Raw genomic sequence first — 26,991 nt, 5'->3', positions numbered from 1 at the left:
AAGCTAAATGCTATTTTCTTAAAAACATTATTATTTATTTTGGAACATAATATATAATAAATAATTGTTTATTAAAAAAAATTAAAATGGACATGGGTTTCGAAAATGTGGAGGCTTTGTATTGATCTTATTTGATTTTTTTCACGCAATACTTCTATATCTGTAAGAAATATTCATACCTTTTTTTTTCATTAAATTACCCTCATTTAGATTCTAACTAGACTTACCCGTCATCCCTTGGATAACTGTGGGTTTCGGGGGTCATCCATAAAAAAAACATCACGTCTGTCACTTATCGCCACAAAAAACCAGACCCCACATTAAAAAAGACGTTTATTTTTATTTTTTAAAAACACCGATTTCAGCTGAGCATTGGTCTGACCACACTATCCCTTCATATACTGACGTCACAGGTGAATTACTCAACTTTACTTTACCTGCCTTGTATCCCGCCAAATTCAGATAGGCAACTTTATCATTCACATCTTTAAAAAAAAATTGAAATGTTTTTTTTTAACATTGACGTGATGTGTCTAGAACCCGTGTCACCCGCATGAAAGCCTATTTCACTAACAACTATTTAGACTCGTGACGTCACTGATGTTTTTTATGGTAGGCCCTATAGTTTAATACTTTGAGTCTCCTTATGCAACTTGATTTACGCGCATAGGCCCTTTCTAGATCTAGAATAATCTAGATCTAAGTCTAGCAACTTTCAAATTAAATTTTATCTTAAATTAGCCAATCCCATAGCTAAACAAACAAAGATGTATATAAAATAATGAAGGTCTGAAATAGTTTATATAGAAATTCATTATTATCTAGATCTAGATAGAATTATCTAGATTCTACGACTCGTTTGCTTAAGTCTAGTTTTTGCGTAACTCTTGCTAGATCTATATTAGACCTATTCTAATCAACTGTTTAAGGACTAAAGTAGTTTTATAAAGAAACTCAAAAATATATTATGATTTTGAAATGGATTGTAGTTTTAACTAATTAATCTTTGGTTTGACCTAGATTCTAGATCTATAAATAACTTTCTTGGACAGGTTGTAGAGCTAGTGAAATTTATTGTAAAACTAAATGAAAAAGACAGTTGAAAATTTATATAAGTGTTGGAACTTAATAAAAACAGCAAATTGACGTATTGTTAAAGTTATAGCCGACAGAAAATAAGCTTTATAATGCGTTAAAGATCTGAATAAGCAACGAAATCTTGTATTGGAGCCGCCATTTATTGTACTAAAAAGTAAACAAATCATGTGACGTCACTATTCACTCAAAGTAAAGTCGTTTTTCTAAACTTTTAAAATTAATGTGGTTAATCTGCCAATGAATAAATCAATAAATTAATTAACGTCTTTAAATAAATTTGTGATTAACAGTCTGTCTGAAAACAAAAATTGTTCTCTACCTACATACTATTTTACAGCTCTACACATAGTGCAGATTCGCCCCAGTAGCCAATCAGACAAACAAATAAATATTCAAACATGTAAACAAACTTGAGTTTTAGTAGTATTTAGATTTGAAATCTTAAAAACCTATGATTTTAAACTTAGAAAAAGAAATATACTAGATGTAGATCTAGATTGGATAAATAACAAAAACGTGCAGTTAAAGCTCAAGCTACAGAGAATATGAGCTTGTTGAACGGCAAAAGATTGATCAAATTTACAAGTGCAAATATATGATTCACTTGATTAAAATATGAATATTTTTATCCTAAAGGAGTTATAACTAAATTATCAACTATTCCTATCTAGATTGGTCTTTACACATCACATTATTGAAAATAATAATTGAAACAAAATATGTTTAACTTGTATATGTGAGCGGCTGGAGGGCTTACATATAGTATTTTCACCAGGCAAACAACCTAACCCCCTTAACGTTAAAATGCTATTACTATATCACACACTAATTAAATATTTAAAAAAAAAACGTATGTGCATTATATTACCCGTAGGAGCGCTTTGTATATTACATATTGCTTGTTGGATGAAACAGTTTCAGATGTACTAATTACGTGTATATTATTTTTAAAAGAGATAAAAATTACTTTTTTTAATGATATTCATCAATATCAACACATTTATTCTGAATTCGTAGAAGCAAATAGCTACATAATTTTGAAAAATGAAACTGTTTAATATAGTGAGTTATGTAGTGTGCATGTAAGTGCACTAGTATCTCCTTTGAGTACTATTGCTTCAACATTCGTTTTAAAGATCGCTCAACACTAGGTAAATAGTGGGTTACTACAATCGATGACGAAAACTAATCAGCGGCGGCACACGACGCCCGCACTGCACTGAAACTACCTGCTTATCCTCTATTCATTGCTATACCATTAATTATTAATGTAATCAACATGGAGTTTTAGGTAGTGGATGAGAAAATTCCCACGAATGTTTCTGACTATAAACAGTATTTAAACTATCCGGCGATAGTGTCCGATTGAACATTCCAAGTTCCACAGCGGCAAACTTAACGCCTGCGAGTCTGCTGACTAGGTGTCATGCACAGGAGGTCTAGAATAATACTCATCTTCTTCTTCTTCTTCTTTGTTCTTAATTATTAGTGTTGAAGGGGATCGAGAATTATCTGCCAGTGCGTTTGAACTCGAGACTTTGTTCAAATGTATCAACCATGAGCTTTTTGCCGACTCGACCACGCCTCCAACACAATTAAGCGTTACGTGTCAACTGGTTATGCGCCATTGAGGCCATTGACTCCGATTTCAGCCTGCTTTTCTTTTTGGAGTTGCTTCCATAGCCTTTGTCCAACCAAGAACAAACTACAAGGCAGCAGTTGTTTAATTTTGGAGTTGTCTCTCCTAGAAGAGTGGCTGTCCCCAGCTAACGAGCCTCATCTGCCCGAGGGTTCGAACTCGAGACTTTTCGGTTTAGCAACCATGAGCTTTACCGACTCGACCACGCCGACCCCAATAATACTCAAATCAACGGTGAAACGGAACCAGGTCCGTTCTCCGGTACAACGGTGGTTCTGTGACCCAGAGCGCCATGTATCCATAATCCACTATCGTATAAAAGAGTGTCCTATACTAGGGATACTGTGGGCTTCTTCTTTCTATGACTAATTCTAACCGGGGGTGGCACTTGCAGCCACTGAGGTCATGTAGATAGTTGCTCTAAAGAGCGGCCGGGGAGTGTTCTATGTCACCCTTACAGTACATCTTTCGGTCAACCCTTACGTGCTTGCCGAGGGCTAAAATCGGACCGTGATTGAAATGCTCCTTATTTAAGCTATATATATATATATATATATATATATATATATATATATATATATATATATATATATATATATATATATATATATATATATATATATATACATATACATATATACATATACATATATACATATATATATATATATATATATATATATATATATATATATATATATATATATATATATATATATATATATATATATATATATATATATATATATATATATATATATCAGTGGCGTAGCGAGGTCGGGTGTCACCCGGTGCGGCACTTAATGTTGTCACCCCCCCCCAGCCCCCCCCCCCCCTCACACTTTCGATTTGCACCCCCCCCCCCCTCAAATTTTCGATTTTCCCTATATATTTTGCTATTTTTTGCCTTGGTGTCACCCCCCTAAATGGTGTCACCCGGTGCGGTCCGCACCCCCCGCCCCCCCCCTCGCTACGCCCCTGATATATATATATATATATATATATATATATATATATATATATATATATATATATATATATATATATATATATATCAAAAACCTTCCGCACGTCAAAACAGAAAAAAAAGAGCAAACATTATTTTTTAAAAATCCCACAACTCCCCAGTCATAAAATTAGTTGGCTTAAATTAAAAATTGTAAATTAGTTTGCCGATGAGGGGCCATATTTGTTGATTGTGTGGTCTGAGCCTAAATCGTGTGGTTGAAATGGATTCAACATTAATTACACGATATGTTTTAGGAGTCGCCCATCAATAGCGTCACAATCGTAATGGGTGGGGAGTTGGGGGGGGGGGGGGTTAGGTAGTGTGACGTCACATTAAACAAATAATGTTAAAAACTTAATTTTAGCCGTAATTTAGCAGTTTTTTGAAAACTATTTTTGTAAATTGCAATAGAAGATTATTAATATGATCTATTATAATTGAGCTCAGTCAATATTTCTGAAAGGAATCGATTTTTAAAAATAATTAAACTGCAATTTTGAAGAGGGAGTTGAAGGCTGAGATGTGACGTCATTTTAGGAGGGGGGAGGGGGCTGGCTTTTTGTGACTGTTGACGGAGGGGAGAGTAGAGGAAAAATCTTCAAAAGTGTGACGCCATTGAACTCCACACTCTTATGTATGGAATTGCTGTGTGTTATACCAAAACTCAGCAACATTTGAGTACAGCCAACCTATGTGGAATAAGTTCTAGGGAGTAAGTTCTGAAAACTGAGAGAGAGAGAGAGAGAGAGAGAGAGAGAGAGAGAGAGAGAGAGCCCAGAGTTTAGTTATGGTCGGCTGCTTGCTATAGTTGTTATTTATTAATATTAACTTGGATTGTCCTATTTACTATTTTTAACTATTTAGTATAGCTAGGCTACTTTTAATTTTTTGCAAGTTGATTTTGACAAAAAACATTGCTTTCAATTTTAGCAAATGCGAACATAATTATTATAGATCTAGTTACATATCATAGTTTAGTTTACAACAAATTAAAAAGAAAAAGACAACATATTGAATATTATGATCCCAGTTCATGGACCAATATAAAGTGGACTAATATTCTAACCCCATTCATTGGAAATGGTGATGGTGTCCCCTAGTTAAAATGGCGACCTCCACCAATTTCATGTGGACTTTCTGATCGAAGTCTGAGTGGTTAGATTTTAATTTTGTGTGGGTGAATACCGATCGAAAACATGGTAATGTTACTTTAAAATGTGTTTCTTAGTGTGTTACGCTTTGTCGCTTAAGTAGACTGATTCTACAATATTTATCTAGATCTAGAATCTAGTCTGTAACACTGGTAACAGTAACAGCAATAAAATTGCAAGACAGTGAAAGACAGTCTCAGCTCAGAGTCTCAGACTGAGTCTGAGTCCTGAGTCAGTACGTACAGTAAAAGTACAGTTGAATACTCTCTAGTGAAGTCTCTAGTCTACATACAGTCTATACTCTACACTCTACACTCTACTAGATCTAGTATTACTCTAGAAAACGGCATTTTTAAAATGAAAATAAATAAATTATTTATTAGGCCTAGGCCTAGTACTAGTAGAGTAGCAGATGATGTTGGGGTAATCTATCGTTTTAGTTTTAGGTACGTAAAATCGCCCGCGACTTGTAATGTGAAAAACAGGTGACTCCTTAAATTTTAATAATTATTTCACATTTTGAAGAGGATTTATGATTTTTAAAATACAAACATGTTCCTTGTTTCATTTTTGTACCTGTTTTTAAACAATTGAATTAAAACTTTTCCGTAATAAATGAAGACTAGCGATGTTTCCAACAGATGCAACCATGCTCATTTACTATAGCAGCCATTTTATTTAAGTTTTATTTTTATAAGCTTATAGCGCGAGATTCAGGGGGAAGCCACTCTATTTTACAAATGGCTGCTGTTTATATAGTAATATATAGCAAATCTTGCTCTCAGACACTGCTGTTTAAAGTTAATTTCTGGCCCATATCGATATATTTAGCCATTGATTTAGGTTTATTATTCATTTATCTATAGTATTTGACACAAACATATGACAAATACTTCTATTAAAGCCTTGACAATGAGGTAACGTTTTCATACATTAATAGCCGCGGGCGATTTTACGTACCCAAAACGATAGATTACCGTTGTTGGCATGTATACTAGATCTAGCCATGTTTAAAAAATAAAACGAAAACGTCATAAGCTTTCAAAGGTAAAACTCCATTTTAGCGTATTTTATTCCCCGCTTCACGTTCACCTCCAGTTGAGCGTATTTTTTTATAAACACAACCAAAACGCACAAAAACGTTAGGCAATCACTCTGCCTATTTGGAATATTCAATTTGTACTATTTAAATGTAGATCTAGATTCTAGAAGAAACTCTGCATGATACTATAAATTAAATTACTTGAACTCATAATGACCTTAAGCTATGACGTATGCTGATTATTAAAGTCAATGTGAACTCACGGTGAACCCTTTACCATGTATTGTATTGCAATGTACTGTAGGGATTTTAATCCTAGTGTTTTCCTAATGTTTTTGTGTGTTTTGGTTTTATAATGAAATACGCTTAACCGGAGGTGAGCGTGAAGCTGCGAATAAAATACACTAAAATGCAGTTTTACCGCTTTCAAACATCTATTTTTAGCCACATTCTAGTTTTAAGAACCTGCGTTGTTTATGAATTAATTTTTTTTCATTTGCCTATTTATTTAATATTTTTATTTAGGCCTAATAATCTAATATTTTCATTAAGAAAGTGACTTTAACTTTTCTTTGGACATCTAGTCTACTAATATGCTGCTTGCAAGATAAATATTGAATAACTTAATAAACTATAATGAGGTCAAAAGTACACTACCTGACTATTCTTAATTAACCAAACTTAGTAGTTTACTACAGTTATTAAAATTAAAATTGACGATGTTTTTGCAATCTTTAGTTTAGTTTTACCTCTCTTCGCTACCAGCTAGACTTTTAGACCTAATGAAAATATAACTAGTTGCCAATTATCTTACCGTAACCTTAGGCAGTGAGATGGATATAAATAAGCAACCCTGGCAGTTAATTGTTAATCTAGATCTAGATTATAATGACATCTACCAGGCAGGCCTTCAGCATTGATTTGGTGACTTTCATCACATTACATTATTATTAACATGATCCAGAGAATTTTAGTGTACTAAAAGCTTTGTAAAAGCCTAGGCCTATTAAAATTTGAAATACAAAACAGCATTTAATATTGATAGATCTTCTAATTTCTAGTATTGAAGGATGAGAAAATAAAAAAAAAAGGGAGTTGTTTTTGTTTTCTACTGTTGACGATTTCACCCCTCAAATTTCACGTTAACAGGCCTAAACACTTTATTTTCTGAGTCAGTGTTATACAGCGTTTACACTTGCGACATGTATACTATACATAACAGTCACAACACCCCTTTTTTAAGAAGACTTTATTATCGGATACTGGTATAAGAAATCCACAAATTTCTCAAATTGCTAGGCTAAATATTTTTATTTTTTCATAGAAGGCAAATATTAAAAAGAAGAGCTCTCAAAAAACAGGCCTTAAAAAGAAAAGCTCCCATAAAGCCAGCATTTTGAAGCTTGCTAACAAAAGAACCAACCGTTTAGCAAAACAAGGAAAGCTACATAAAGCTGAAAAGAAAAAAACAAAAAGGCAAATTCTTCAAGAAAAAGCCAATAAGAAATTACAGGAGCAGCAACAAAAGGAGGCTGCCACTGTAAATAATAATGTGGAAGATGAAGAATCAGAGGATTACACTGATGAGGACACTGAGCACTTCCAGTTCCTGAAAAATGCCTCGGCATTTGCAAGAACTGATCTTAATTTTGAGTAAGTTTGACCATCAGTGAATAGATATAACAATTAGTGCCAGTAATAAGTTATAACTACTAATAGCACAGATTTTAATAATAATTTTCTGTTCTGTTAGAAACAAACCCCGTGGGAAAAAAAGAAAAGCTACAGATGATGAAGAAGAGGAGTATGAGAACCAGCCCAGGTCATTTTCTTCTGATAAAGATGCAGAGAAGATGAAGATGATGTTACCAATAATTGACAAAGGAAAAGTAATTAAAAGGATGATGAAGCAAGATGAGGCTGTCACTGATAATTCACTAAATGGTTGGTGGTTACACATTTATTTGACTTCATGTTTTGCATAAACACAGCTTTCAAATGTTTCAATTTAATTAAAAAAATTATGTTTTAAAAATCCAGATAGTAATCAACAACCAAGTACTCCTGCAGTGCAGGGAAAAAAAGATGAAGCAGCAGAGGCTGAAAATAAAGAGAATGAACCAGAGGGAAATTCTGCAGACCAGAAGGAAAAAGAAAAGGCCATGCTAGCATCCATGACAGCAGCCCAACTGTTTGTCTATAGAAAGAATAAACTGGCTGAGAAGAAACAGAAAATATCAGTCCTGTCTCATGCTGTTCTGGAAGATCCTCAAAGCAATGTAAATAATCCTTGAGTTTTTACATGACATTATCTACATCACATCTTGACTAGCTGTCATTGAAAAAGTGTTAATTGTTTTAAAATTAATTCTGCAGATGAAAAAGTTAAAGGAACTAAGGCTGATGCTAGGAGAGAATGATGCAGGAGTAGCCTTGACTGTTAGAAAGTATGCGATGGTGTCTTTGATGGAGGTTTTCAAGGATATTGTACCTGGTTATCGCTTGCGTATTCCTACAGAGAAGGAGAAAACTCAAAGAGTAATGTGGCATTTATTATGTAGATATACATAACACAGTTTTTTTTATTCATATATACACAGGCTATTGTACTCTCATATTTTCCATATAATCAATGTTTAATCTGCAAATTATAAAAAAATTTTTTTTAAAATATCAAAAAATAGTAACTATAGCCTCATTTTTAAACTAATATGTTGTCTGATGTTAAATTGTTGTATCTTTGCCTTCAATATTAATATACAAAATTATGACTTGTACAGGTTAAGAAAGAAACAAAGAGTTTATGGGACTATGAAGCATCATTTTTACTTAGTTATAAAGTTTATTTGGAGTTCTTGGAAACAATGGCAAAAGGTATTTAAGGATATGAAATGTTACTACCTTAATTTACATGTTAATATGATTCTACATAGCATTTAGAATTTTTGTTATCCTGTTTTATTACAATATCAGATATTTTGTTTTAAGTTATTCTCCTTGTATTTTTTAGGCAAACATATTGAGGATAAGAGTTTTCTTACCAAACATGGAATACAAGATTTAGCACTTCCACAGTCAAGCAGAGTTGTGAGTTGGTCATTCCTAATTTTCTTACCATTCTTCCATAACATTTATTTTTTTCCCATTGTATTTTTCTTAATATGTTGATTATACTAAAAAATTAAGCAGTATTCAATAAACTTTACTTTTTTGTTTTTTGCTGTTGAATAATTACTAATTAGTTTCATTATTTTATGACAGGAGTTTGGAAAGCTAGCACTTCGATGTTTGTGTGAAATGCTGGTGAACCATCCACACTTTAACTACAGAAATAATATCATTGCCATTATAGTTCCATTTAGCAATCACAAAAATATTGAGGTATCATTAGTTTTTACAATGCTGCAGTTTCAATATTTCTCATTAGAAACCTTAATCTTTTGCTTACTACTTTTTTCCATTTTTGAAATCTTAGAAAATATAAAAGCAAGTATTGATTTTCTGTTTAAGAAAAAAAAATCTATCTGCTTTTTCAGTATTCAACAGTAACATGTGATGCGTTGAAGAATGTTTTCAAACAAGACAAATCAGGAGAAGTATCTCTGGAGGTTTGTTAATTAACTTAAAATAGACCTACAGTCTATTTTTTTTATTTGGTCACACATTATTTCAGAATTGTAGGAAAAACATTATGCTTTTATATTTCTTTTCAGGTAGTCAAAAACATTGGTAGGATGGTGAAGAAGTTAGACTTTGATGTTCAGCCTCAGGTCATTATGCATTGTTACTATTTTTGTTTATGCACTAGTTAAAATTGTTGTTTTTTTATCTTAAAGTATTTATATTCTTTTGTTTTCCATACAATTTGTCTAAATCTGAATACAGTAAATATGGTTTTTTATTTATTTAAGTTTCATTTGCTCCATTAGGTTCTAGAAACATTTTTAGAATTACAGATAAAGGAAGTGGAGTTAGACTCGGATGAGTACAAATTAAAGAAAATGAAGAGGAAAGAGAAGATGTTGAAACTTTCACGTAGAGAGCGTAAGGTAGGTCTTTGTATTGGTGCATTACATTTATTTTTGTAGACTGAAAAATTCACTTTGGCATTAACATTGTTTTTACCATTTACCTTGTTTTTTCAGAGATTGAAGATGAAAGAGGCACTAGATAAGGAGCTCCTAGAGACCAAAGCAACAGCAGATAGACGACAAAAATTGAAAATGGTAAACAAATTTAAATAATGTATTACATATTTGATATTTATTTATAAAACAATTATTTAGCATTTTGAAAGCTATTTACATTATATTTTATAGCATATATTTTTATTGTTAAACTTTTTTCTTCCAAAAGCACACTGAAATAATTCAAGCAGTTTTTGAGACTTACATAAGAGTGATAAAACTGGCCTCTGACTCTGCCCTTTTACCAGCTGTGTTGGAAGGACTTGCCAAGTAAGACATTTGGATGTTTTTTTTTAATTAAATTTTTTTTTTTCTTTCTAGAGAATAAATGTTAACTTAAAATAGACTTAAGGTCTATATTACAAATGCTAGTTAAGGTGATTATTATCTTGTATGATTCATTGATTTTATGTCAGAATTTAATCACATCAAAACTTTTTTTTTCCAGGTTTGCTCATCTGATTAATGTGGAGTATTTTGACAGTTTATTTGCTGCATTTAATAGTCTCATTGAATCAGGGGTAAGGAGAAATATCGATTATTAATAGCTAAAGCCTTAACCATCACCCATTACCTTTTTTAATAAGTGATTTAAAATTATTTTTCTAGGAAATATCTTGTCATTGGGGAATCTTTTTTCCACAGCTTTTGACAAGCAGAGAAACTCTCCACTGTATGCAGACAGCCTTCACTATTCTGTCTGGTCAAGGCTCTGTAATAAACATTGATCCTGCTAATTTCTACAGACATTTCTACTGTACATTGCTCAATGTCCATGCTGGTAAAATCTTTATTTTAAAATTTCAAGTTAAAGAACTGATTTTAAAAGACAAATTAATTTCAGAATTTATTAATTAACATAGTAAGACATTATCAGTCTGTAGATGCTCTTTGTTAAAAGTACTATAAAAACTAAAGCTGGAATGGTTAAAGCCAGCAGCATGTTAATAACTATCACAATACTTGGATTTTTTTAAAAAAAAAAAGTCAGTTTATTTTAGATCCACAGTTTCTGTTTACATACATTTTTTTTTTTTATTTAAAAAAAAAAATATGCTGTATTTCATTGTTTGATTAAGCTAGTTGTAAACTCAAGTCACTTTTTTAAACATTTAGATCTATTTGTATTGTATTATTTCAGGTTCGACATCTGAATGTGCATCTATAGTTCTAACTTGTTTAGACTCGATGATTAACAAAAGGAGAAGACAGGTGAGCTAGAAAGACCTATAATACATACTCATCATTATATTTTTCATTATTTACTCAAGCATAGGTTACATAGAATTTACAATAGCATTTATCTACCTGTTTTTGGTAAGAGTATTATTTATCAGTTTAATAACAAATTGGAATTGATTTAGATTAATCAAAGTTCATGTAAATGAACCAATGTTATGAAATGAAAATAAATAGATACAAATTTTGTTTGATGCCTGTGATGTGTAGATCTCAAAACAAAGGATCTTAGCCTTCATCAAGAGATTGTCAACACTGAGTCTACAACAGACATCAGCTGCTGCTCTGGCATACCTGGCCTCTGTCAGACAATTCTTACATGTAAGCCATTTGCTCTTCTTCTTCATCTTTCTTAATATTATTTATATTGGAGGGTCAGACATGGACGGTGGTCTCCAGATCTGCTGGCAAACTCCAAACATTTTTTTTTCTGAGTGAAATGGTTGTAAAAATATAGACATTCTATAAAATGTTGTTGTTTTTGTTTGACCTCACTGGGATAATAAAAATCTGACACTTCCACAGACCTATAAATACAGTGATATCCTGTTTGATACAGAAGCCCAAGGAAGTGGAGTATATTTACCTTATCTAGAAGATCCTGAACACTGTTGTGCTAACACTGCAAACTTATGGGAGCTACATTTATTAAGGGTAAAGCTTTGAATAGTAATTATGTATAAATCATGTTTTATAAATTCTATAAACTTTACAAACACAATAAAGAAATAGGTTATATCTTTATGCTTTTATAGATTCTAATCTATTGTTCTCTCGGCAGCGTCACTATGATCGAAATGTACAGTTGTATTCCAAACATTTAATTAAGATGGCACCTCTTGCAGGAGAACATCAGTTGCCACAGGACCTTGCTAGAAAGTGGGTTTTTAAAAAAAGATAATTTTAAACTGCTTTTATAAGTCTATAATCACCTTGCTTAGATTGATTGTTATTGTGTAACTAAAAGAACATACATCAAGTAATACTAAACTGAAAGCAAATATTTTAATCTGTAGTTATGAAAATAAAGTAGTTGTAGAAAAACTCACAAATAATTTATCCCCTAATTACCCTAAGCACCAGAAATTTTTCTTATCAGGTTAATTTCAAGACATCAAAATTAAATCTTAAAAGTTAAAGCAATGCCTCTGCTGATAAATCTCTTAGATTTTAATAAACTTATAGTGACAGAAAATCTCGTTACAGTTGCTGTTACATTTTTAAGCATATAGAATTGATATTTTAAAAAAAATATCAAGCTATTTTTTAAGTATTTTGGTAAAACATTGAGGTTGATAATGTTGCACTATAATAGATGAGAAGTATAAATGCTAACAGTTCATGATGTTTCTGTGCAGTACTAAAAAAAAAGAGCATTTTATTTAATTGAAGATAGGTATAGCAAGCAGTAATTAGGTTTTTATGTCTTCATACATTTTCTGCTAACTTTGTAGGTCACCACAAGAATTATACCAGTCTAAAAGTACACAAGATATTTTTCACAAAATACCTGAGAAGAGTGCCAAGAAAAGAAGGGTAAAGCATTATGTTTAACTTACTGTTTTAAGTACTGAAATTAAAATATTTAAAACAAATGTTGTAAAATTTCTATTTAATAACTTCCAGGTTATGACTGATTTTTCAAATTCTGAGTTTGGTCAATACACTACTTCAGTCTTAGAGTCTGTTTCAAGTTTACCTTCCCCAACAATAGAAATATCTATGGACACAAGTTGAAAGAAAATATTTGTTTTATTGTCATTGAAATAATATACCTTGTATATATGCATTAACAAATAAAAACATTAAATAAATGTCTTGTTTTCCCTCCTCTATCAAAATAGCACACAATTCACCTTTAAACAGCAACAGTATAAAATATTTCAAAATTAAAGTAATTGAAAAAAACAAATAGCAGTACATTTTCAAGGATTATTTTGGCATTATTGTACTACATCAAAGATTTAAAAACAGTCATTTAATAGTTTTATTTTGCTTATATGTTAATTTTCCCCATCCCTTTGTTAGAGCTACACTCCCTCCATATGAAAAGAGTAAAAAGACAATGACTAGAAATTAAGTTTTCATCCTTCCAGCCCTAAGCGTTTCCCTTCCCATCAAGCGCAGTCCTGTGAATCTAAATCAAATGGGTAACATTTGTAAACTTAACTAAGTATTTGATCATGCATCTTATAATGGGGCATTTAGCCTGTTACTTTATTAGAATTGACTAAACCGCTTCCACCTGCTAGTCAAATTACCTGATTATGCTGCTTGAGGCTGGCACATAAATTTGATTAAATTGTAACAAAATTGAAATTAAAATAGGAGATGAGTAACAATTACTTTGACATTGATAAACTGCTCAAAAATGAGGTTCAAACACCTATATTGTTATCCACTAAAATATTTTTGTGATATATAATCGTGAATGGTGTTAACACATTAACTACATTCATTTCTAAAATCAATACAATTCTAATCTAATAGTTCTCTGCATGTCATCTGGTACTACAGATTAATCTTTTTTTTCCAAAAGAACCAGGTGGGATTGATGGAACTAATTGTAAAAGATTGTCCAGGCTGAGGGAATAGTGACACAGGGTTGTATGGATTAATTTATTTCTGTAACTACTATTACATAATGCTATTGAATGCAACATGTAATTAACTACACAGCAAATTAAGCATGGATGAAGTATAGACTAATAAAGTAAAAAAATACAAAGAAAACAAATATTGACAAAAATGTTAATAGCCTTTATAAAAAGCTTATAATATAAATTAAACTTTAAAAAAGCTCATAATACAGCAAACAGGCATACAGTTAAATTAGCAACACATTTTTGTCAACACAGTGGAACAGCTGGATTATCCAAAGCTAGTTGTGGTTTTGAGCCATTTAATATCAATTAGCATTTGAGCAAGTCCTCCTTTGGATAGTGGTGAGCAAATCTTCCAAGGGCCCAGATAGGGAAGACATTTCTGTAGCTTGTGTAACTGATGGCACAGGATTTATTAAAAACCCCACTGATGTTTTCCTGTGGAGAAAAACATTTCAATAATAGAAATATGACTTTGAAGAACAATTTTTACTTTGCATGTAAACAAGCAAAAATGATTTACAACTGCATGTAATGTCATACATTGATGGTCAACAATATACATAGTCTGATTTTCCCCACTAGTTACAGTTTCAGGTACTTATCAGAGCTGAGTAGACATATGGGTATTTTAAAGTCCTGAGCCCATAACTCTACAATTTCAACTTGACCTTAACTCTAATGAGCTTACTTGTGGCCAGTCTCCATTAGGAAGTTGTCTTGACATAAGAAGTTTTATTCCTTTCTTTATAACTTCAGTATCAGGATATCTGTGAACAGATAGGTTATAACATCTTTTAGTCATAGTAAGGTCAAATGAAATTATATAAATATTAAATCACACTTCGAGCATGATATTGTTTCTAGCCAGACATTGTGAATTAATTCTTAAAATATATTAATGTATAGCTGTATGCTTCAATGAACATAAAAAAGAAAATTTTAATCTAACAAATCTGCAAGTAAGCATTTCCTAGATCTAACTTTAAAAATCAGTGGTTTTTAACCTTTATTAAGGTACCAACCCCAATAGTTGGATATGCACATTCTCAGAACCCTTCTTAATAGTTCTATCGTCTGCACTGACCAAAGCCTATTGTGAATTTTTTGCGTTGTCAGATGTGTCTAACCTCAGGCAAGCCCAGGTTATAAACCTCTGCTCTAAATTATAATTTTAAAGTAATCACTTAGAGCGGATACTGAATCTTAAACTAGTTTGTGGTAGGCATACATATAAAAACAAAAAAGGGGTAAAATATTTATCAAATAAGTGTTAAAACAAACATAACAACCACACTATCATCAACTGACCAACACACCAGAACAGCAATGTGAGAGCTATATTTTTTAGAATACCTGACAGCCAGTAGCTGTGAGCTATATTTTTAGAGTAAAATAAACCTACCTGACAGCCAGTAGCTGTGAGCGATATAGAGTAAAATAAACCTACCTGACAGCCAGTAGCTGTGAGCTATATTTTTATAGTGAAATAAACATACCGGACAGCCAGTAGCTGTGAGCTATATATTTAGAGTAAAATAAACCTACCTGACAGCCAGTAGTGCCAGCACAGCCCAACTGGTGTTGACGACCTGAGATGTCTCACTGTTCACATACTCCCTGAGTTCACAGGATTCGAAGTTCTCTCCCCAGCCACCATCTTCCATTTGTTTACTGACCAGAAAGTCACAACCTTTCTTCACAGCACTGGGAACTTTATTCCCACTTCCATAGGTGTATCCCATGCAGGCATAAGCCTCCATAGCAAACCAGGCCCCATATGTAAAACACACGGCCCAGCTGCCTTCCCATGAGCCATCTGGTCTCTGTTTATCTTCAATGTATTTTAAGCCCTCTTTTAGGCAAGTTTGGATCTCATGTTTACGGTATTCTGGATAAGCTTTGGAGAATGTTGTAAAACACTGCATACATGCAGAGGTGCATTCCACATAGGAGTAGTCAATCATGATGTCACCTATTCAGACAATGTCATTTTTTAAATCTTGGTAGATAAAATAGAATTACATTTAAAAAATAAAATGACAAATTAGCATTTTATAACTTACAGAAATATTGTTACTACTGAAACAGGAAATATTTATCTGCTTTAGCAAAACTAAAAGTGAACAGTTTAAAATTTGGTTTACTCCATGACTAATAACCATATGTGGTTTTACAATTTTTTCAGAGTAGCTCACCAATGATATGCTTCTATTTATCAAATTACAAAAAAAATTACTATGGAACAAACAGCAAAATGTACAATACATGCTTCATCCTTTTGTTTTACATTCAGAACAACTGCTGTATGCAAAGTAATTATTTATACCTGTGTGTTGCTACATTTCAGAATTTGCCAAAGAGGGTTAACAATGTGCACTTTATTTATACAAATGGTTTGCGTACTTTTCTTAAATGATGTAGTGAGATAATAAAACAATGTATCATCTTACCAAAAACTTCAGATGCATTCAATAACTCCAAAAGAGCTCCGCCCCTTTTCTTCTCATATGTTGCCCAGCCATTATCATCACACCTCATGTCTAGCAGCTGTAAACAAAAGTGTTGTTATGGGAGATTTGATGATGTAATTTTGTGGAAATATAATAATTATAATAATTTAAAATTTAGGCAATAAATATTCCACTCAGGCACGAAAATAAAAATGAGCAAATTTACAACAATGTAACCATACATTCAAAACACAGCATGTATATGGATCATGCTATTAAGAACATTGTAAGATGAGAAATATATTACTATATTTTGAATCAAGCTAGGAGTAATTCATGTAGTAAATTACTAACCACATCAATGCCCCTGAACAGTTTTTCTTTAGGTATAAGGTTGGTCAGTTTACATTTCTCCTGCAACTTGATCACAGCTTTAATCCCCTCTGCTGTACAATCTGAGACAATCCACCCACAGTCTCTTGTACTGAAGGGGAAGGCACCCTGTCATTTAAATGGATCAAAAGCTAATAAAAAAACACAAGAAATAAGTTCTTATTTTATGGTGTTAGGACACTACATGTTCTTTGGGATAATCAAGAAAATAAAACAAGAAAAGATAAATAATTTATAATACACCATTAACTAAAAAAACACATACTTCATTCATTTGTCTGTAATACTTCTGGTAATCTGGTGGATTTTGAGGGATTTGAGTTATTCGAAGAAATTCATGAACAGCAGCCAAGCAGTCTTTGAATTCATCCATACGGTAAGCACCAGCCTAAGGCAGATTATTTAAAGTTATTATTTAAAGTTATCAAAGTTTTTTTTGTAAAAATTGTCATACTGAGACTTATAGCTAATTGAAAAAAATATATATAAATTAATTTTTAAAGAATATATTTAATTAATCTTAAAAAGAAAAAATGTAAAATCTCACTTCTAAGTATGCATGCGCAGCAAATGAGGTGTCCCACAGCTGGCTGCCATTGGTACCCTGCACAAAAAGATGACAGAGTTTAATACTGTGTTTGATGATGATTTTGATGTAGTAGCAACTATATAGTGAAACAACACATCTTTCTACATTTTAGTTAGATGAAAAATAATTCTGTTTTCACTTACTGTCATTTTCATGCCATCTAGTCCAATCCTGTTAAAATCCAAACAAACATCAATTTTAAAAACTTAAAGTTTTATGAGCAGATATACCTAAAACATGCTGATAACTATAAGTGTAGTTAATGAAGCTACTTCATGGGGACAAACCCATTTAAAATAGAACTTCCAACAAAAACATACAAAAAAGAATGAAATAATAATATTAACAGTTTACAGAAATGTATATTACTTCATAAAGTTATCACCTACAAATAAACAGATTCATACATTAAGTGTTTAACTGGAATAATTTAGGAGTTTACCAGAGATAATCTTGAACTCTGTACTGATGCAACTGGAAATCTTTACTAAGTGGTCCCTCCTCATGATAACGTATCAGCATGTTGATTGTCTTGGAAATCTGTGAAAAAGCCATATTTAAAAAAAACCAAGTAAACACACACAACAGCTAGTCAGTACCTGGTTGAATGAAACAGTTAACAGAAACTTACTGGGCCTATGCTAATACACTTGGTAAATCTGTCATCTGCTGCTATATGGTCATACATGACACCTAATGCCTTTTTTCTAATGAAACCAATGTGAATCTTTTCATACACATTCAACACCTCTGGAGAAAAAAAAATAAATACTTACGTCAACTCAGTCTTTTAGCACAATAACTGCCAACATTTCAATCAAAATTAATCCTTTAAAATATTGAATAAAATCACATATATAGTGAACATTTTTTCAAGATATTTAACTGTCAAATGGAGTAAAAACCTGCATTCTTTACAAAGGAAGGCAATTTTTTTATGTTAAAGTTGATTTTAGGGAACCAATAAGCATCTACACTTTATTGTAAAGTTAGATTTTTAGTGAGAAAACAAAAATAATTGAGCCATAACTTTATTAAGATATTAAGAACCTCTTGATATATATATTCTTTTAATAAATAAGGTAATGATGGCCATAGTGAGTACTTACTGTAAGCTAAATCTAAAAGCCATGAGTGTGGACTAAATAAATCAGCAGCAGACACATTGTTTCTCTGATCTGGCCAGTTGATTGTATTAAAATCTTCAACATAAATCTCCTGAAACAATGCACAAGGTTTAAAGAAATGCATTAAAATGGTTTATCAAGTATGTAAAAATAAATGGGTCATATTTTAGTTTATTAAAGATTTTAAATTATCAAAAAATATATATACAAATCCTAAATGATAGTTTAAATTAGCCAATACAAAATTGAACGTATTTTATATTTTATTTGGGATGTAGTGGTAAACAAACTTTTCTAAGTTGTCGGATAAGATCATCCTCAGGTGCAACTATCCTTCTACCAAAGCAATAAGCCATGGGGAGGTAAACTTGACGACAATGACACCACAACTTTGATGGATGGAAGGGTAGCCAAGATGGAAGAATCCTGTTAGATTTTCAAATTTACACTTTTGAAATTTTTAAAATAACTTTTTAAATAAAGTATTGAATCTATTAAACAGGACTTTAAAACACCTAGTAACACCTATATTAAGTATTTACGTGTAAAGAATAAGAGCCTACCACATCTCAGGGAAGAGTGAATTTAAGCCATCCCAGCTGTATACATTAAGAACAGCAAGCCAAAATTTACCCCAAGATGGTATTGCTGCAGCGCCACCTATTTAAAAACAAAATTTGATTAATAATCTCACTCCATTAGAGAAAATCAAATTTCAATAACTTTTTTCAAAATTTGATTAAGAATCTCACTCCATTAAAGTAAATCAAGTTTCAATAACTTTTTCAAAGCTTAATATGTGATAGATAAAAATCATACCTAATTTATGAAGCAATTTTTTAGTCTTTATTAAATCCCCATCATCAGCAGGGACACCTAACATACGCATAGCACAGTAATTTAATGTGCAGCCAAATACTGTTGGTGGACCCTCTATATGCCTAAAGAGAATAGACAACAGAAGTGTATCGACTGTAAAAGGACAACAAAAGTAAGTAATATTAAAAAAAAAACATGGTAATTACAGTAGTTGTTAATGATTTGGTCTACTGTTATTGAACTTACAGTCCCCATCCACCATCAGGACACATGACAGATCGCAAGTAGCGGATCATCTCTAGTCTCTGGGCTTCAGTAAAAGGTGTCTTTGTAATATGGCAAACAATGATTATACCTGAAATTTATTGATGAAATCAGTCATTTAAGTCATGAGGATGCAGAAATTAGTGTTAATGAAATTATGAGAATATACCAGGCATGATGAGGATGCAGAAAGTAGTATTAATGAAATGATGAGAATATACCAGGCATGAGGATGCAGAAAGTAGTATTAAAAGAAATGATGAGAATATACCAGGCATGAGGAAGAGTGGACCACCATAATCTCCAGCCCAATGGCCGTCTTCTGCCTGTAGCTTTGTATAAAAACGCATTCCATTGTTAGCAGCTTCTTGGGGAGTCTCAGCTTTCGGTAGGTCTGGTGCTTCCTTGCTCTTTGACAGACAGAATATTAACATTAGAAGTTTACTAGGTAACTAGGTTATTTGAAACAAATGGAATTTTTAATAACATACTAGATACCAAAATATCTTACTGAACAACCAGATGCATATAAAAAAATGAACCTACTGTATCCAGGCCTAAAGAATGTTTTTCTAACATAGTCTGTTCACGTGGGACATCTTCTTCTTTAACAAAATACTGCCAAGTCTGACGGCCTTCCACATTCGACAAGCGCCAACGAGTCAGATCAGTTGCTGGCTCGGTTTTGTAAGGCCCACCTCTATTTCTCTTCATATCATTTACATACTTAAACGGCATTTTTAAATCTCTGAACTTCTTGAAATCTGACAGCAATTCTGAAAAAATTATAAAATAGTTAAGTGAAGTGCTATTCTTCTGGGCATGGTGGTCTATGAACAGGGCAGATGAAATAGAGTTTATCTGCTTCTGTGGTCCAACACTCTAACTGTCCTAAACCTAAACACTCTAACTCTAAGTTACTCTAAGTAATAATATAATAGGCCTAATTAGCCTAATAACACTAATAAAAATAATATTTTATAGGCCTACTCTCATTCATTCAGTACTCACAGTACTCAGACTCAGACGACTCAGTAAACTTGTAAAAAAAAAGTGTAACAAAAAATGTGAAGTCAGTGAGGGTAAAGTACTTAAAGTAATGAGTTAGATCTAGATCTAGATCTAGTTGTAAAACTAATTTACTAACGCAATCTATTTCCCTTAAGTGTGTTTATATTTATTTTGTCTAGATCTAGGCCTATAGCTAGATCTACATAATTTTCTATAATCAAAATTCAGATCTAAATAAAAATATTACCGGCATCAGCTGTCTTTTGTCTATCCAATCGGTACAATGAACTATTTGTAACTCTTCTGCAAAAGAAAAATGGAATGCTTAGTTGTAAACATCCTTTTTTATCATGACATTTTAGAGATCTAGTCCCGTGTAGATCAGTTGAAAAAGTAAGACCTTTCTTTACAAATATTAATTGTAAATCTTCTATGGCCCAATAAAAATTAATCAAATAGGCCTACTGTAGTGTCCACCATTTCACTTTCTTTCGGTCTTTCACTGTTTGACTGTAACACTACTGTGACTTAACTTACTACCAGAGTGTCTTCCAGGCATCTCTCGGGGGGGGGGGGGGGGGGGGGGGGGGGGGGGGGGGGGGGGCTTAGCCCCCCCTAAAAAATTTTTACCGCCCCCCCGAACGAAATGAAATTTATAAAATTTATATAGAAAGGTAATCTATCGTTTTGGGTACGTAAAATCGCCCGCGATTTGTAATGTGAAAAACAGGTGACTCCTTAAATTTTAATAATTATTTCACATTTTGAGGAAGATTTATGTTTTAAAAAATTCAAAAATGTTTCCTTGATTCATTTATGTACCTGTTTTTAAACATATGAATTAAAACTTTTCCGTAATAAATGAAGACTAGCGATGTTTCCAACAGATGCAACCATGCTCATTTACTATAGCAGCCATCTTGTCAAAGTTTTATTTTTATAAGCTTTTAGCGCCAGATTCAGGGGGAAGCCACTCTATTTTACAAATGGCTGCTGTTTATATAGCAAATCTTGCTCTCAGATACTGCTGTTTAAAGTTCATTTCTGGCCTATATCGATATATTTAGCCATTGATTTAGGTTTATTATTCATTTATCTATAATATTTGACACAAAAGTATGACAATATACTTCTATTAAAGCCTTGACAATGAGGTAACGTTTTCGTACATAAATAGAGCCGCGGGCGATTTTACGTACCCAAAACGATAGATTACCTATAGAAAATATATACTTTTTAACAGTGTCCCGCCCCCCCCCCCCCCCGAAGAAAGTTTACCGCCCCCCCCCGACGATTTCAAGTGCCCCCCCCCTCCCCCCCCCCCCCCCGGAGAAAAAAAGTCTGGAAGAAACACTGCTTACTACTGCGGTAAAACTCCATTTCAGCGTATTTTATTCTCCGTTGCTTGTTTACCTCCAGTTGAGCGTATTTTATTATAACAAACCGAAACACACCAAAACATTAGGAAAACACGATTTATTTTTTGTATTGTATTTGAAGTTGAAAAAGTAAATTCTGACAGTCACTTAACTTAGTAATTTTGTTCTATTAGGTTATTCCTGCATTGTCACAAACATCTTATTTAATATTTCACTATTGAAAAGCCAGAAGACCATTTAATATTTAATTTTTTTAAATACACATTTATGATTGTATTGCTTGGTTTTACACTGCTAATTAATTTGTGGTGTAGTGTGTAGGCTATGGGCGGCCTGGTATGTTATTTATTAATTACAAATCAATATTTTTATAATACTCATTACTAATTTACTTACAGCCACTATCATTAATTAGGTTTAGTATTAGATTCACATAGAGAGACTATATAATTTTTTAAATTTACAGTTGATAATTTAAAAATTGATCTCAGTAGAATCTGGAGATTTATTTAAATGGAACTATGTATCAACATAATGGTCTAGAATTTATTTTCAATAAAGCTTTAAAAACAGGTCTCTCTCTCTATATATAGATGCTATTATTTAAGAAAACACCTATACAACTACTTTTTATTGATTTTCTAGCTGCCTCAGGCAAAAAACAGTTAGCCACATTTGAGTAGGAATCATCAGTAACAATTCATTTCTACAATTATTGTTATTGATTATTTCTACTACACTGGTTACAGTTTAAACAACACTTTTGTGTTGTTAAGCTTCGAATAGATATTAAATAAACCTTTACTTTCTTTAATTACTTTAACATGTCATGTAGTAGCTCTTTTATTTTCTTTGTTTTTGAGGACAACTCTTTTTTTTTCAACAGATCAGTCATCGGAGATGGAGACAGCCTATGGATCACTAACACTCTTTACCTCCATTCTTCACAATGTGTTTTTACTCTATCATGTTGATATGTTCGTCTCTGTTTACAAGATAGACAAAACATCCTTCTGGCTTGGAGAAACAATATTCCTGCTGTGGAACTCATGCAATGATCCTTTATTTGGTTGGTTCAGTGACAAGAAATTGTTAGTACAAAATAAAGCTGGACATGGCAGAGTTTCTGATGTAGTATGGAGCAGGTTAAACGCACTTCACATTTATGGGCCTTTGTTTGCTGTTGCTTTTCTTCTATTCTGGACACACTGGGCCTGGCCTGGTCTTCAGTTTGCAGTTTGTTTATGTTTGTACGACGGGTTCCTAACTATGATTGATCTACATCACTCAGCGCTGTTGGCTGATTTGTCTTTGTCTGCTGATGTTAGAACTAAACTTAATTCTAGGTGTTCAGTATTTAGCGCCATAGGCTCAGTGTCAGTATTCTTATCTTACTTGGTGTGGAATAAATCAGACTTGACAGCTTTTAAAATCTTTTGTTCTGGTCTTGCTATCCTGTCACTTGTTGGTTACATCACCATGGTGAGAGTATTAAAGGCAGCATATTTAAAGCATAGCAAGCAATTCAACTATGATTCTCAAATGTAAGTATTTCAGATGCTAATAATTGAAACCTTAATGGAACATTAAAAAAAATTATAGAATTACCTATTGCTTCTATTATATATATAAATATGTTGTTCCCATTTGTCAAGGAAAACTAATTTATATCTTTGCAGGAGCAAGTCACTAGATCCAGATGAATCTAAAAACAATGCATCTGTTGTCAAATTTGGAAAGCAACTTCTTTCCCACAGAAACTTTCTTTGGTTTGCATTTATGAATTTAGTACAAGTAAGCATAATTACAAACTGTTAAATTAACTTTTAATTACTTATTAATAAATATAAAATTTATGAATACACACTCCAATAAGGAAATATTGTCTAATTTGTTTAGGTTTTTCACTGTCATTTCAACTCCAACTTCTTCCCATTGTTTTTGGACACACTTCTGGGGGAATCAGTGAGCCCTACTATGGCATCTTTTTTGTTGAGTGAGTATTTTCTTATTTTCATGCTAGACCTCTTGTGTTATTTTTCCCACTTCAATAAAATTATAAGATTGATATTACAATATAAATACAAGTAGTAAACCAAAAATAATCTTCATTTTCATCTTTGTTTCTGAAAGATTTTTTTAGTTTAACAAGCTACTCACTCAAAGTAACTTGTTATTGTAACTTTAATATTGCTAGTATTGCTATTACTGTTATAATTGTATTAAAACTTTATGACAAGACTATAAACATGTATTTCTTGATGCAGGTATATCATTTATTGCACCACATATCAACAACTTGTACTTCCTGAGCTTGTGTAAGAAATATGGTGTTTATGCTGTTATAAGGACTTTATTCCTGATCAAACTACTGCTGAGTCTTGTCATGTATGAGGCAGGTCCTCATCATGTTTGGCTGCTGTGTTTTTTTATTGCCAGGTAACAAAGATTGATATGCCACATTGCATGAGTTTATTATGTTTTTTTATTAATCTAGTTGAGATTTTGATGGAGTGGTAGTATGCATACATTATACCTTTGATTGTTGTTAGTTCAGTCCTGTAGTCTCTATTAATCCTCGTACCAAACTAAATCTCCTCTTCTACTTGTAATCTATTATTGTGGTGGACTGTAGAAGAAAGGAAAAGCCTGGTGGAAATTAACTAGTTGCTGACATCATGAGCCTGCTAGTTTATATGTGCTTAGCTCACTATGTGCTTGTCTAAGAAAGAAAGAGAGGCAGAGAAGTTTTGCTTTGTATTTAGAATAGTTTGTCTTTAAAATAAAAATGTTTAAATAATTGCTAAAAAATTATTATTTTTTTCATTTTTAGTAACCGTGTGTTTACAGAAGGTACTTGTAAACTGCTGAGTTTGGTAATCAGTGATTTGGTAGATGAGGATGTTGTTTTACACTCGCGGCCACAAGCTGTGTCTGCTTTAATATTTGGAACGGCTGCTCTTGTGTCAAAACCTGGCCAAACATTAGCTCCTGTTATAGGGACCTGGATTTTAGCTCTACAGACAGGTAGTTTTTAATGCCTATTTATCTAGAATAATATTTATACTTAGATATTTCTGTAGGGGCTGCAGTAGTTGGGCCATTAACGCTGGAGCTTGATTGCTGGGGACAGCTTTCCTTCTTGGAGAGAAAACTCCAAAATCAAACAACTGCTGCCTTGTAGTTTGTTCTTGGATGGAAGCAAATATAGTATAGCAGGTTGAAAGCAGAGTCAACAGGCCATATGACATATAACATGCTGACACCATAATACTTAACTGTGTTAATTCTGTCGAACATTACAAAAAAATTAGAACGAAGAAAAAGAAAAAGATTTTTCTGTACTGATTTAATTATTAAAAGAATTTTTTTTTTATTACTTATAATTGCAGTATGTTTTTAATCTGGATACTAAATTAAATTTGTTTAAATATTTCAGGTCATGATATATTTCAATCAGGAAATGAATCAGGTTCAATAAAACTTGACCTGTCTAAAATGGATCATATGACAAAATCAGTTCACAAACAAGGAGTTTTCCTTATATTGATATACGTCCCTGTGGCCTGTGCATTGCTGCAGCTATTTGCTTGGTCACGCTACACACTCAAGGGTCAACGATTGTTGCAGGTTAAAGCCATCAGAGAAGGCGTATTGCATATACCAGTCTAGAAAACCTACATGCAGTCTTAAACTTACATTCTGTCTCAAAAAGATGCATGGAGTAACTTCATGAATTTCTGATGCTAATCAAAAACTTGTAAGCTGTTCCATCAGAAGTTATTATATTAGAACTGATAGGTGATAATATGTTTGAAATAGTTTATTAGTCATCATCAAATATTTTCTATTAACAACTTTCAGAAGTTTCAACTCTTGTAATAAAAATGTGTGTAACATGTTAGAATATAAAGAGTAATATTTCTCCTTTTCAACAATGTACAGAAAACTAAAAATTCCTTAAAATTACATAAAAAATATTTGTTCACGTACATTTATATATATATATATATATATATATATATATATATATATATATATATATATATATATATATATATATATATATATATATATATATATATATATATATATATATAAATAAAACCACATCTATTAACTGTTATATTGGATTATATCTCACATCATTCCAAACCTAACTATTTATACAACAGCAAGCAAACAAAAGTGCCACTTTATATTTTGTTTCACCTGTCTGCTACTGTTATTTTTTTTACTTTTATTTGCTGCTGATTATCTTCAGACTTATTTTATTTAAAAAAAATAATTGTTTATTTAATTAATTATCTCTTTGATAGATGTTTAGTCATCTAATGTTTTATTAAAACTTAAATTGTTTATAAACGAGAACTTAAGAATCAAAATATTAATGAGAAAAATTAAAACAAAATCAAACAGTGTTTTTGTGAGATTAACTCAAAGCAACATTATTTTAATGATTTATTCTTCTGTGATACATAGACAGATTATGTATGTATACAGTATAGTATTATCTTTTAAAGCTGTACAAATTTTAAATAAAATATTTTTTTAGTTTTAATGAAATTAAAAAGAATTATAATTAATAATGTTGATTTCAATTAGCTGGAAAATACATAAGCTTTTCTGATGTCAAACAGTTGTTCTATATTATTGTCAAAGAAAATTAAATACAAAATATGGCCATATATTTTTATTTTATTCATTGTTACTTGTGCTCTGCTTTTTGAGTTTTCATGAGCTATACTGATTTATTTACAGTTTCTGTGTTCTGCTGTGATGGAATTTCATCATTGATGTGTTCTATAAATTCTATTGTTCAATGATTTTTCTTTATGGTTCATTATTAAATGATGTCATAGGATTAAAAAAATTAATTGATAAACAATAATCAAATATTATACATTTCTACCAAATAATCACATGAAAATGTAATATTCGAGTTGAATCTACTTTATATGAAAATTAAACAAATTTGAATTTTTACA

The 26,991-nt window shown here is 31.9% G+C and overlaps 3 protein-coding genes across 3 annotated transcripts; 2 read left to right on the top strand and 1 right to left on the bottom strand.

Moving 5' to 3' along the window:
* Positions 1-4,829: 4,829 nt before the first annotated feature.
* LOC131935038 (nucleolar complex protein 3 homolog) lies at positions 4,830-13,164 on the top strand. The gene is made up of 21 exons (XM_059291314.1): positions 4,830-4,945; positions 7,264-7,592; positions 7,693-7,883; positions 7,980-8,218; positions 8,316-8,477; positions 8,720-8,813; positions 8,950-9,026; positions 9,201-9,320; positions 9,476-9,547; positions 9,653-9,709; positions 9,869-9,988; positions 10,085-10,165; positions 10,296-10,396; positions 10,575-10,647; positions 10,772-10,907; positions 11,268-11,338; positions 11,576-11,686; positions 11,891-12,019; positions 12,147-12,244; positions 12,820-12,901; positions 12,992-13,164. The coding sequence occupies exons 1-21, from the start codon at positions 4,943-4,945 to the stop codon at positions 13,100-13,102; spliced, it is 2,457 nt and encodes an 818-aa protein (XP_059147297.1). The 5' UTR covers positions 4,830-4,942; the 3' UTR covers positions 13,103-13,164.
* An 819-nt stretch (positions 13,165-13,983) lies between these two features.
* On the bottom strand, positions 13,984-20,925 carry LOC131935039 (lanosterol synthase). The gene is made up of 18 exons (XM_059291315.1): positions 20,872-20,925; positions 20,160-20,389; positions 19,885-20,023; positions 19,596-19,704; positions 19,350-19,471; positions 19,094-19,190; positions 18,821-18,956; positions 18,513-18,621; positions 18,035-18,153; positions 17,846-17,943; positions 17,547-17,574; positions 17,362-17,418; positions 17,080-17,202; positions 16,776-16,922; positions 16,422-16,518; positions 15,517-15,943; positions 14,660-14,738; positions 13,984-14,406 (listed from the first exon to the last, which is right to left on the bottom strand). Exons 2-18 carry the CDS (start codon positions 20,349-20,351, stop codon positions 14,278-14,280), a joined length of 2,208 nt encoding a protein of 735 aa, XP_059147298.1. The 5' UTR covers positions 20,352-20,389; positions 20,872-20,925; the 3' UTR covers positions 13,984-14,277.
* Positions 20,926-20,988: 63 nt separating this feature from the next.
* LOC131935040 (transmembrane protein 180) lies at positions 20,989-25,734 on the top strand. Its single transcript, XM_059291316.1, has 7 exons — positions 20,989-21,017; positions 22,890-23,547; positions 23,683-23,797; positions 23,903-23,999; positions 24,271-24,442; positions 24,837-25,030; positions 25,443-25,734. Exons 2-7 carry the CDS (start codon positions 22,904-22,906, stop codon positions 25,673-25,675), a joined length of 1,455 nt encoding a protein of 484 aa, XP_059147299.1. The 5' UTR covers positions 20,989-21,017; positions 22,890-22,903; the 3' UTR covers positions 25,676-25,734.
* Positions 25,735-26,991: the final 1,257 nt, after the last annotated feature.

The sequence above is a fragment of the Physella acuta genome, unplaced genomic scaffold, assembly GCF_028476545.2.
Source record: "Physella acuta isolate Inbredline_101_S28 unplaced genomic scaffold, ASM2847654v3 ptg000129l, whole genome shotgun sequence".
Taxonomy (NCBI): Eukaryota; Metazoa; Mollusca; class Gastropoda; family Physidae; genus Physella; species Physella acuta.
Note: the sequence above shows the minus strand (reverse complement) of the source record. Positions and strands in the feature narration are given on the sequence as shown.

Coding starts and splice junctions, on each gene's coding strand:
- LOC131935038 (XM_059291314.1), top strand. Junction 10,908..11,267: donor ATTGCTCAATGTCCATGCTG/GTAAAATCTTTA, acceptor GTATTATTTCAG/GTTCGACATCTGAATGTGCA. Junction 12,245..12,819: donor CCACAGGACCTTGCTAGAAA/GTGGGTTTTTAA, acceptor CTAACTTTGTAG/GTCACCACAAGAATTATACC.
- LOC131935039 (XM_059291315.1), bottom strand. CDS start 20,351: ATGCCGTTTAAGTATGTAAATGATATGAAGAGAAATAGAGGTGGGCCT. Junction 18,957..19,093: donor TCACTCTTCCCTGAGATGTG/GTAGGCTCTTAT, acceptor AAAATCTAACAG/GATTCTTCCATCTTGGCTAC. Junction 17,419..17,546: donor TAGATGGCATGAAAATGACA/GTAAGTGAAAAC, acceptor CTTTTTGTGCAG/GGTACCAATGGCAGCCAGCT.
- LOC131935040 (XM_059291316.1), top strand. CDS start 22,904: ATGGAGACAGCCTATGGATCACTAACACTCTTTACCTCCATTCTTCAC. Junction 23,798..23,902: donor CATTTATGAATTTAGTACAA/GTAAGCATAATT, acceptor TAATTTGTTTAG/GTTTTTCACTGTCATTTCAA. Junction 25,031..25,442: donor GATTTTAGCTCTACAGACAG/GTAGTTTTTAAT, acceptor TAAATATTTCAG/GTCATGATATATTTCAATCA.